General features: G+C 39.9%; 1 protein-coding gene across 5 annotated transcripts in view; it reads right to left on the bottom strand.

Moving 5' to 3' along the window:
* Positions 1 to 12,294, bottom strand: part of PPM1L (protein phosphatase, Mg2+/Mn2+ dependent 1L) — a 330,127-nt gene that overhangs the window by 97,055 nt on the left and 220,778 nt on the right. The window contains exon 1 of one of the 5 annotated variants that reach the window (XM_055569181.1): positions 5,213 to 5,463. The exons of the other annotated variants lie outside the window; for them this stretch is intronic. Coding sequence (XP_055425156.1) covers positions 5,213 to 5,275 — 63 coding nt within the window. The 5' untranslated portion in view covers positions 5,276 to 5,463. Of the gene's footprint in view, positions 1 to 5,212; positions 5,464 to 12,294 lie in introns of those variants that run through there. 5 annotated transcript variants of the gene reach the window in all.

Consider the following 12,294-nt stretch of genomic DNA (forward strand, 5'->3'; position numbering starts at 1 on the left):
TTTTACTAAAGTGGAGTTACATTTTGGCATTTCATTTCTAAAGCAGTATCATTTCATGGACAGTCAGCCCTCTGTATCTGCTGCTGCTGCTGCTGCTAAGTCGCTTCTGTGCGACCCCACAGACAGCAGCCCACCAGGCTCCCCCGTCCCTGGGATTTTCCAGGCAAGAACACTGGAGTGGGTTGCCATTTCCTTCTCCAGTGCATGAAAGTGAAAAGTGGAAGTGAAGTCGCTCAGTAGTGTCTGACTCTTAGCGACCTCATGGACTGCAGCCTACCAGGCTCCTCCGTCCATGGGATTTTCCAGGCAAGAGTACTGGAGTGGGGTGCCATTGCCTTCTCCGGCCCTCTGTAGCTACAGGTTCCAAATCTGTGGATTCAATCAGCTGCAGGTGGAAAACATATGGAAAGAAACCTGCCCCACCAGTCTGGGTGAGTGCCCTCGGCCAGCACCAGGGCCCCTCCAACGTGGCCCACAAACTTGCCAGCCTGACTAGGCACCCTTGGTGGGCACCAGCATAGCCCCACAGTGGGTCTCACCCTAGGGGTCATACCAGAACATTTGCAACAGTGGCAACGAGGCCTTACGGCCAGCCCCAGCACCAGCATGCCCACAGGAAGAGGACCGTTGTCTTACATCATATACAATAATGAACTCAAAATGGATTACAGACTTTAAGGCCTGAGACCATAAAACCCCTAGGAGAAAACACAGTCAGTATGGTCTCTGACACTGATCTTAGCAATATTTTTTTGGCCCTGTCTCCTCAGGCCAGGGAAACAAAAGCACAAATAAAACTACATCAAAGTAGAAAGCTTTTGCACAGCAAAGGAAACCATCAACAAAACAAAAAGACAACCTACTAAACAGGAGAACATATTTGTAAATGGTGGATCCGATAAGGGGTTATTATCCAAAGTATATAAAGAAGTCGTACAATTCAATTTTTTAAAAATCCATTTAAAAAATGGGCAGAGAACCTGAATGGACATTTCTCCAAAGAAGACATACAGATGGCTGGCTAACAGACACATGAAAAGCTGCTCAAAGTCACTAATCATCAGGAAAATGCAAATCAAAATCACCATGAGCTATCACCTCACACCTGTCAGAATGGCTGTCGTCAAAAAGACAACAAATAACAACTGTTGGTGAGAATATGGAGAAAAGGGAACCCTTGAGCACTACTGAAGTGTAAGTTGGTGTACTCACTGTGGAAAACATGAAGGGTCCTTTAAAATTAAAAATAGAGCCACTAGGCTTCCTGGTGGTCCAGTGGTTAACAGTCCACCTTGCAATGCAGGGGACATGGGTTCCATCCCTGGTCCATGAAGATCCCACATGCCACAGGGCAATTAAGTGTGTGTGCTGCACCTACTGAAGCCCAAATGCCTAGAGCCCATGCTCCACAACCAGTGAAGCCACCGCAGTGAGAAGCCTGTGCACCTCAACGAGAGAGTCGCCCCCTCTTTGCTGCAATTAGAGAAAAGCTTGTACCCAACAATGAACACCCAGCGCAGCCAAAGACAAAACAATAAATTAATTTAAAAATACTATTAAAAAGCTACCAAACAATCTAGAAATGCCACTTCTGAGTATTTAACCAAGGGGAGAAAAAACCCACTAACTCAAAAACAGCCCTATGTTCAGTGCAGTACTATTTACTATGGCCAAGATATGGAAGCAACCTAAATGTCTGTTGGATCACGGACAAATTCCACACAACCATAGGGACAGTTCCAGCAGCCTATCTTGTGTATTTGCGTGTGTGTGAGTCACTCGGCTGTGTCCGACTCTTTGCAACCCCATCCACTGTAGCCTGCCAAGCTCCTCTGTCCATGGGATCAAACCTAGGTCATCTGCATTGCAGGCAGACTCTACCATCGGAGCCACCAGGGAAGCATAGCCAAGATATGGAAGTAAACCAGAAGTTCATTGATAGAAGAATGGATAAAAGAAGATGTGGTATATATGTGCAAAGGAATATAACTCAGTCGTGAAAAAGAATAAAATTTTGCCAATTGCAGCAAAATGGTATTACGCTAAGTGAAATAAATTAGACAGAGAAAGACGAATACTATGTGATCTCATTTACATGTGGAATCTAAAAAACAAATGAACAAACCAAAGAAGAGAAAAACAAACTCATGGATATAGAGAGGTGGAAGAGACAGAGTGGGAGGTTAGGTGAAATAGGTAAAGGGGATTAAGAGGTGCAAACTTCAAGTGATAAATAAATCACGGAGATGTACTATACAACATAAGGAATATATAGGCATTCCTTGTTTTACTGTGCTATCATTTATTGACCTTTTTTTTTTTTTTAACAAATTGAAGGTTTGTGGCAGCCCTACATTGTACGATAGTGGTCAGCAATTTTTAGCAATACAGTATTTTTAAATTACTTTGCCAACAAAGGTCCATTTAGTCAAAGCTATGGTTTTTCCAGTAGTCATGTATCGATGTGAGAGTTGGACCATAAATAAGGCTGAGCACTGAAGAACTGATGCTTTTGAACTGTGGTGTTGGAGAAGACTCTTGAGAGTTTGTTGGACTGTGAGAAGATAAAACCAGTCAATTCTGAAGGAAATGAATACTGAATATTCATTTGAAGGACTGATGCTGAAGCTGAAGCTCCAGTACTTTGGCCACCTGATGCAAAAAGCCAACTCATTAGAAAAGATCCTGATGCTGGGAAAGATTGAAGGCAGGAGGAGAAGGGGACGACAGAAGAAGAGATGGTTGGACGGCATCACCGACTCAATCAATGGACATGAGTTTGAGCAAGCTCCAGGAGATGGTGAAGGACAGGGAAGCCTGGGTGCTGCAGTCCATGGGGTCACAAAGAGTCAGACACGACTGAGCAGTTGAACAACATTTTTTTAATAAAGGGTATGTACACTGTACTTTTTTTAGACATAATGCTACTGTATACTTAATAGACTATAATAACTTTTATATGCACTCAGAAACCAAAAAAAAATTGTATGGTTCACTTTATTGCAATATTAGCTTTATTTCAGTGGTCTGGAACCAAATCTGCATTATCTCAGAGCATGACTGTAGCAGATAACACTGTAATAATTTTGTGTGGTCACATGGTTACTGGACTTACTGTGGGGATCATTTTGTAATACATTTAATTGTCAAATGACTATGTTGGACACCTGAAACTAACATAATGTTGTGTGTTAACTATACTTCAATTTTTACAAGTTAAAAAAAAATTCAGAAAATTCCATAAAGCAAAACTTGAATCTGCCATGCCAGCAACTGTTTACATAGGATTTATATTTGTATCAACAACTATTTACATAGCATTTACATTATATTAGGTATTATAAGTGATCTACAGATGATTTAAAGCACATACATAAGTTATAGGTAAATACTACACCTTTTTATATGCAGCTTGAGTGACTTGGATTTTGGCATCTGAGAGGGTCCTGGAACTAATCCTCTGTGGACACTCAGGGACTACTACAGAGAGTTCTTTCCACTGGGAAAGATTTTTAAGAAGAACGGAAAGAAACAAGTCTAGCAAAATTTAGCTTCTTTCAAGATATTTCAAGAAATCACCTTTATACTGAGGTGATTCTCTCAGTGTATTCAACGTCAGTTAAAACCTTACATTCTAGCAAAAACCTATGCTAAAAAGTAGGCTGGCTGTCATAAAAATACCACACGATCTCACGTGTGAAAAATAAAAACACAAAAACCAAACTCACAGATACAGAGAACAGATTGGTGGTTGCCAGTGGTGAGCAAAATGGGTGAAAGTAGCCAAAAGATACCAAACCTCCACTTATAAAATAAGTCCTGGGGTTATAATGTGCAGCATGGTGACCACAGTTAATAATGCTGCATTGCATCGTTGAAAGTTGATAAAACAGATTTTAAACGTTTTCATCAAGAGAAAAATATGCATAATGATGTGTGATTAACTAGACCTTACTGTGGTGATCATTTCACAATATACACAAATACTGAATCATTCTATTGTACATGTGAAACTAATAAGTCAATTATATCGCAATAAAAAACAGGTGTTCATAATAACTGAGACTAACTATTGCACAAGTAATCACACAAAGAGCAGCTCAAATTTTAAACTTTCACGAGTTCTAAAAGTGAAGTGAAAAACAAAATAAAAAAATAGGATTACTTATCTATTCTTTCATCATTGGTAAGTGCTACTGGAAATTTAAGTCCTAAACTAACTGTTCCAGAAATACTACTTTGTTACAATCTTGAGTCTTGCATTTGTGTGTTACTTAATGCTTTTCTCAGCAATTTAGGTTGCTAACATTCTGTGTCTTCACAATAACTTTGAGTGAAAGTAGGCAGAATATGGGCTTCCCTGGAGGCTTAGCTGGTAAAGAATCTGCCTGCAATGTAGGAGACCCCAGTTTGATTCCTAGGTTGGGAAGTTCCCCCGGAGAAGGGACAGGCTACCCGCTCCAGTATTCTTGGGCTTTCCTGGTGGCTCAGAGAGTAAAGAAACCACCTGCAATGTGGGAGACCTGGGTTTGACCCCTGGGTTGTTAGGAAGATCCCGCGAAGGAGGACATGGCAACCAACTCCAGTATTCTTGCCTGGAGAATCCCCATGGACGGGCTACAGTCCATGGGGTTGCAAAGAGTCAGACACGACTGAGTGACTAAGCACAGTACACAGGCAGATTATGGATTTGGCCAATCCTTCACATCCTTTAAAGTAGGCTCAAATGTTATAAATTCTGTTAGTGAACCCATCTAATAGCAGCCAATAGTCTTTCAAGTATTTATAGAGGTACAGGTATTTTAGCTCCCCAGTTTGGCTGATGTAAAGACTGTATCTTATACATCCTTGTATTCCCCCAGCACCAGGTTCAGTGCTCTCGACCACAGAAGCTTAATACCTTTACCATATCCAAGAATCAGGGACTTTGAAATCGCTTTCAGAGAAAACTTCCAGACAATTCATCATTCTTTGTTTGCAATCAGAACTTCCTTTCACGACTCAAGAAAGGTGTGGTCTTCTACTGGCAAATGGAACTACACTTTGTCTTTAATTATTATTGGAGCCATTATTTTTAGGAAGTAAACAACTTAACTCCACAACATCATCCACATGCCAACATGGTCAGTTATGTACTTCATATACCAAGCCGCATATGAAGCTCTATTTAACAACGTCCTCTCCATAGCTGTTTGATCTTGTCCATTCTTACCTTTATTTCTTCATTTGGGAATGAACTCAATTCTGGTAGGGGCTCTCTGAGCAGTCTATACATAGAGTCCCTCAGGATAGTGTTCCTGAGTGAAAGGTTGCCTTGCGGGGTGTTAAAGCAGCCCCGACATTCAGGTTTTGCTTATCTGAACTGCTGAGTAGGTTCACAAACATACTTCAGGAGATGGCAGAGAAACCTCAGAGCAGAAAGTGGACGATACAGGTTCACAGGTTCTTTCGGTTATAACTGGGAAGATAGTGGAATAAAAAGATGGGCTAAAAGTTTTGAGGCCATGCACACAAGGTGCCCAAAACTGCTTCTTACGGACTTTGCATACATTTTTATTACCCATGCCAACTTCATTCTGGAAGACGGTAAAAAGCTGGAGTAAACCCTGTAAAAAGACTCAATGAATGAAAAAGATAAAAGAAGCAGAACAATTAAGGATCTAAATTCTGGGAACCTACCAGGTAGAATGCTCATACTGGTCATTATGCAAAAACACTACTAACTCTAACAGTTGTATGTTCTTTAAGAAATAACCAATTTCTATGAAATCATTTTGCAGGGGATGGGGAGGAGTATGCAAAAAAAAAAAACCTAGTGTATTTTAAAAGCTGCTAAATGCTTCACAGTTCATCTTAAAAAAGAAAACCTGTCAGCCAGCCAGTTCTAATTAACTGAGTGTCTGGTGAGTGAAGCACATTAGATTTGACACTGCTGGGAGAACAAACCTCTGCCACAAACCTGCAGTTTTATTTTTTTTTTTTTTTTTTTTTTTTTAATTTTATTTTATTTTTAAACTTTACATAACTGTATTAGATTTGCCAAATATCAAAATGAATCTGCCACAGGTATACATGTGTTCCCCATCCTGAACCCTCCTCCCTCCTCCCTCCCCAAACCTGCAGTTTTAACATGCAAACAACACACAGGTGAAACACTAGAAAAACGCATTTCACAAACCAATACAAAAATAGATGTGAATCTTGAGATAAATTACCATTTGTTTAACATATGAGCTATGATAAGTGCCGAGCAGCCTTTAGGGAAAGAAATTAAAGAGGGCACAAGAAAAAGAATCAGGAAATCATGCTGATGGAGGATTAGTTTAAGGATCAGTTTTGAGGTTGAAAACTCTTGTTGGAGGAAAGAAAAACAATCTATAATGTAGTGAATGTGACTTCATGGGGAAGAATAATAAAAGAAGTTGATGAAACTAGGAGTATGAGACAGCCGGCAGGTGAAGAAGTTTCAACCCCCTGTTAAACCAGGGAGTTTTGACTTGTAGAGGTTAGTAAGAAGAAACAGCCGAAACATCAAAGAGAGTGAATAAATTATCAAATCTTGTTTGAGGAAGAATGTGCTTGAAATCAGAGTTTACAATGCATTGAAACAGAAAAACGATTAAAGCAAGGAGACAAAAAGCCTGAAGTAAAAGAAGACTGGCCTTCTACACTGTGATTGGAATATAAATCAGACAATCTTTTTGGACAAGCAAATGAAAAAGTGGAACCAAAACTTTAAAGTAGTTTACACTTTTAACTTAGTAATTGTCCTTCCAAGAATTTAAGAAAAAGTTAAAGATGAGCATAAAGAGTTGTGTAGCAAACTTGTTTATCAATCAAAGTATTATTCAAGATAATGAAAGTCTGTCTAGAAATTGGTTGATTACATTATGGGATGGCTGAGAAATGGAATACAATGCAGCTATTATTAAAAGTCATGTTATGAAAGAATACTAATAATGTGAGAAAACATTCATAATGAAAAACATTACAAAGCAGTTTGCTTACTACACATATGAGGGGGAAACGGCTGAATTACATTAACATGTATCATTAGTTATCTCAGACTAAAGAGTTTGGTTGATATTTCTCTATGCAGTTTTCTTCATTTTCCAAATTTTCTAAAATAAAAAACAGAAAAATGATTATTTTCTGTGTGCTAAGCACTGTGCTGAATGCTTCACACGTGTTTGCTTATTTCATCCTTACAACAACCCTTACTGGGTTTTTCTAGATGAGGAAACGGACTCAGAGAGGTTAACAAATTTATCCTTGGTATACAGTGAGTGGTGGACTGGAGCAGGAATCAACAAACACTTTTGAACCAGAACAGAAAAAAAAAATCATATTTTACAAAGAAGACAATGCCTAATGTGGTCCCTTCTTTGTAGGGTAAAGCAGCCCAGGCTAGGCTAAAGCCCTTGACAAGAGAAGGAGAGCACAGAAGCAAAGCTTGGTGACTCATTGAAAAGAAAAACCCATAAAATGGTCTCAATGTTGCAAAACTGTTAGTTAAAGATGATGGAGATGCTATAGAATATAATGGGAAAAGAGAGTAAAGTGAACATTAAATTTACTTTGAACATTTAACTGTAAGCCTGAAAACGGTCCACCTCTGTATTTTACAGAATATCTACCACTCCCTAAAAAAGAAAAACTTCCAGGAGGAAAAGTATTAGACTTATTTTAGAAAACTCCAAAGAAAAATATAAGACTAATGATTTTGGTTATAAGTTTCCAAGAGGCAAAAGCTATTTTCAAGAAGATATTAAGTGATATTGAATTCAATTCTAATACAGCCTCCATTAGAGAAAGATCATGAGTAAATTAGCACTATGTTCAAATCACTCTTAGGATTTTTCTCTAGGAATCTGCAAAGAACAAGTTACTATTCATTTTAACTTTAATAGATATAAAAATAGGCCTCTGATGTCCTTAACTATGGAAATATGCCTTACAATTTTTATTTAATATTGCATATTTCATAGATGTGGGAAGCTTTTTTGCCACCTTCTTTTAAATCAAACGTTCTATTTTACGACCAACTCTAAGACCCTATCGGAGAAGGCAATGGCAACCCACTCCAGTACTCTTGCCTGGAAAATCCCATGGACGGAGGGGCCTGGAAGGCTGCAGTCCATGGCATCGCTGAGTCAGACATTACTGAGCAACTTCACTTTCACTTTTCACTTTCATGCATTGGAGAAGGAAATGGCAATCCACTCCAGTGTTCTTGCCTGGAGAACCCAGGGACGGCAGAGCCTGGTGGGCTGCCGTCTATGGGGTCTCACAGAGTCGGACACGACTGAAGCAACTTAGCAGCAGCAGCAGCAGCTAAGATCCTATATACAAAATCCAGTTTTACATTTAAAAAATTAGGTATGATATTTAAAGGAAATGTAGTGTTCAAACTCAATTCTCACTTAGAAGATATTTTCAAAGCCAAGGAATGGATTGTATCATTAAGTGTGTAATGAGTTGTGTTGTAAATGAGGATCCTGATGTAAAGACCCAATTTTAAGCAATTTTGAAAAACCAACAGATGAGATTCTAAGATTATTAAACCTGGAAATTCATCTTAAGAAGAAATAGCCACTTTTGCTTCAAGGATGGTCCAACTGTGCTTTGCCAAGATAAAAAAAAATAAAAAGTTCTGGAATTTTCCTATCTTTCAAATTATCTGATTTCATAAATTACCCTTCCCCTTTCATTTTATTTAATGTATGTATGTACACACATTCACACACACTGTAATTTGGCAGAGACACATCCTCAAGCTCCACTGAAATGAATGGGACCAATAATTGATGGCAGTGCCTTTCAGTTTATATTTACATGGCATGTATGCCTGCCTTGCAACACACACTGCTACTGTTTCTGATAGTGTCAATCATGGACAGACCCAGGCTTTTAAGACTGGATCAAAAGGAGACTAAAGCAAAGGGGCTGACCCTTGGACCCATGCTAAGGGTGAAGTGCACACTAATCCCCCACACAATAAGGTGCTATCTCTGGCTCTGAGTGCATCTGAGCAGTTGACCCTCTGGGGAGAGGAAGGCTTTGACACTGAGGATGACACAAGGGAGGTAAAGTGGGGGATCACTTCTGTAAATGCTGAGTAGAAAAGAGCTAAATTTTAGGAATAGTAACTCAGGGATGATGGCTATGCATTCAGCAGATAAAGGAGATGCTTCAAAATTCATGCCACAGGAAGACAGAGAGAGAAGGCAGTAATATTTTTATTTGCAGACAAGGTTGCCCTGCCCTTGAAGGGAGATGAACGTCCATGTGCTGAGTTGGCAGCAGCCAGCATGGACCACAGGTGAATTTACTTAGGTCCACCTTGACATCCATCTTTCTTGGGGGAACATATCATTAACTCTTGACAATAGCTCTTTGGCTGCAGACAGTTCAAAACAACATCAGAGTGAGTGTCCTTGCCCACCAGAAGAGGACAGAAGGCAAGGGAGTTGTTCCCATCTCTCACCTGCCAAGAGCATCATTTCTTGCCATTTTCAGTCTTTGCCACTTCTAACCTGGAGGGGTTATTTAAATAAGAAAAGCATCTTTCACAGGACCATCTTGCATTTCTGAATTCATAATTATGCCTCAAGGAGGCAAATTTGATTCCTTCTAGACACAAAGCATCAGGAAAAAGTCTCAGGCTTAAACCTGAAGTATGTAAAGGTTACCCTATGCTTATTATGGAGATTTGCAATTGCCCTGAAAAACCAAAGCTGTGGACCTGCAAATGCTAGTCAGTCGGGTGGCAAAATGACCACAGAGGGTGACTCAGTATGTTAGGGACATGGAGTCATATAATCTAACCTACTTAATATGGAAATTGAATTTTTCATTGATTTTAAATATTAAAATGATGACAGCTAAGTTATATGTTTTTCATGACAACTCCTCTGGGGTTCCTCAAGTGACAAACCTTTGATAAATAACTATCAGTCATCTGACTCATATGTATTCTGAGGCATAGTCATGTGGTAGTGCCAAGCATACCACAGTGTGAAAATATAATGCAAACTCCACCTCCTGAAGGACTGCTTCCCTGATGACAGATGGATGTTTTTATATAGGATGTTTTTAAATATATATATGTATATACACATACATATATAAATCACAATAAGGTATCAAATACTGTTTAGCCATGTGGTCCATTTTCCTAAGCTTATTATCTTGGTCAAATCTACATTCACACTCTAAGGGGTTCTATCTCTTTACAATCTAAAGAAAAGTGGAGGTTATTTCACCACTGCTGCTGCTGCTAAGTCGCTTCAGTCGTGTCCGACTCTGTGCGACCCCACAGATGGCAGCCCACCAGGCTCCCCCGTCCCTGGGATTCTCCAGGCAAGAACACTGGAGTGGGTTGCCATTTCCTTCTCCAATGTATGAAAGTGAAAAGTGAAAGTAAAGTCGCTCAGTCGTGTCCGACTCTTTGCGACCCCATGGACTGCAGCCTACCAGGCTCCTCCGTCCATGGGATTTTCCAGGCAAGAGTACTGGAGTGGGGTGCCATCGCCTTCTCCGTATTTCACCACTACTACTTACCAAAGTGATGATTAATAAACTGGATCTCAGTTACCACACATATTCGAGAGTCACGGGACAGACCATACTGTACTAGTTCCATGACTATACTAGTTCCTTCGTTTTATTTTCTTAAAGCACATACACACATTCAAGTTCTCCTGAGAGATGGCAACATAAAAACAGCCAGCCAGTAGAGTTGTTTTTTTTTTAATAAATCTATTAAGAAAACAAGCAGAACCCAGTCAGAGTGGTCTTCTGTGTAATACGTGAGTCCCTATCTCTTCAGCAGTTATAAAAAGACATAATAAATTGTTTCATACTCTATATACTTGAGATCTATAGAAGAAAAATGTTTACACACAGGAAAATGTTTCCTATTCAAAGGAAATTATGGTTAATCACTGATAAAATTCCCTTTCATTTCAGAATGTTGGGGCTAGAAAGCCTGAGGAAAATTTAACTTCTGTGAGCACTATTCAAGTGTATTCTAGAAAGTTCCATGCATAATGCTAACCAAAAAATGCCCTTGGTGATTCAGGAAGCCAATGGGACCAACTGTTACAAATGAATTATAAAACCCTCATGAACAATTCATCAAAAACAACTCTGTAGCTATGAAAATACAGCAGTCCCTCAGGGAGACAGCCGAAGCACAGTGAGACAAAATGCTCCTTGGCTGGCAACAGGGCCAGAGGACCCCTCTTGGAACTCATCTGACTCCTTCCCATGGTATCCTATCAGGCTCTTTTGGGAGGACCTCCAGAGAGCTAGTGAGGCCACGGCAGCAGGGAAGCTGAAGACTGATGCCAGTCAGTGGATGTCCCCAGTCTGACATGCTTGGGGGAAGTGTCCTCAAAAGCAGCATGAGACTTAGGCTCCTTGTATGTGCAGTGGGGGATTGGATAAGGGTCCATCTTTCTGTCCAGGAATCTGGTCTTCTGTAATGTGATTTAAGGATCCCAAAAAGGACCTCTGCCCCCAAACCATTTTCTCTTTTGGCTTTGAACCCTGAAATTCTATCATTACAACTTTCAATCCCTGGTTTACATCAGTTCTTCCCCTTCCCAAAAGGCAAATATTCTAAAGAAAATTAATACAGTAAGAAATGTTCAGTCTTAGTGTGGACACGTTGATTAGATTTTTACACACAGGGAAGGGGAATGAGAGGGCTTCCCAGGTGATGCTTGTAGTAAAGAACCTGCCTGCCAATGCAGATAGGTGTAAGAGATGTGGGTTCGATCCCTTGGTCAGAAAGATCCTTGGAAAAGGAAATGGCAACCCACTCCAGTATTCTTGCCTGGAGAATCCCATGGACAGAGGAGCCTGGCGGGCTACGGTCCACAGGGTCGCAAAGAATCAGACACGACTGAAATGACAACATGCGCGCATGCAGGAAGGAGAATGAGAAGCAGAAAAGCACCCAGGGAAATTCCTGGAAATAAGAGGTAAAATTGTCAAGTGAAGGTCAGGAAAGACAAACGTTGTCTACTCTGAAATTTAACCATGTACGGAGGGAAACACAATAATCTGTACTGTTTGAAGGTTTAATTTACTCTTCACCACCACTGGCTCCACCTGCAAGACCAACTATCAAAACTATTTTAAGGTTAACCTGAGAAGGAAAACATAATTTGTTGCATTTCACATGTTGATCAATAAAGGATGCATTCAGTGACATCTACAGCACATTATTTTAAAAAATTTTCTTGTTCAGATAGTAGGCATTGCTAATGCAGCACAAGTATCTTC

This window comes from Bubalus kerabau, chromosome 2, assembly GCF_029407905.1.
Source record: "Bubalus kerabau isolate K-KA32 ecotype Philippines breed swamp buffalo chromosome 2, PCC_UOA_SB_1v2, whole genome shotgun sequence".
Classification (NCBI taxonomy): domain Eukaryota; kingdom Metazoa; phylum Chordata; class Mammalia; order Artiodactyla; family Bovidae; genus Bubalus; species Bubalus kerabau.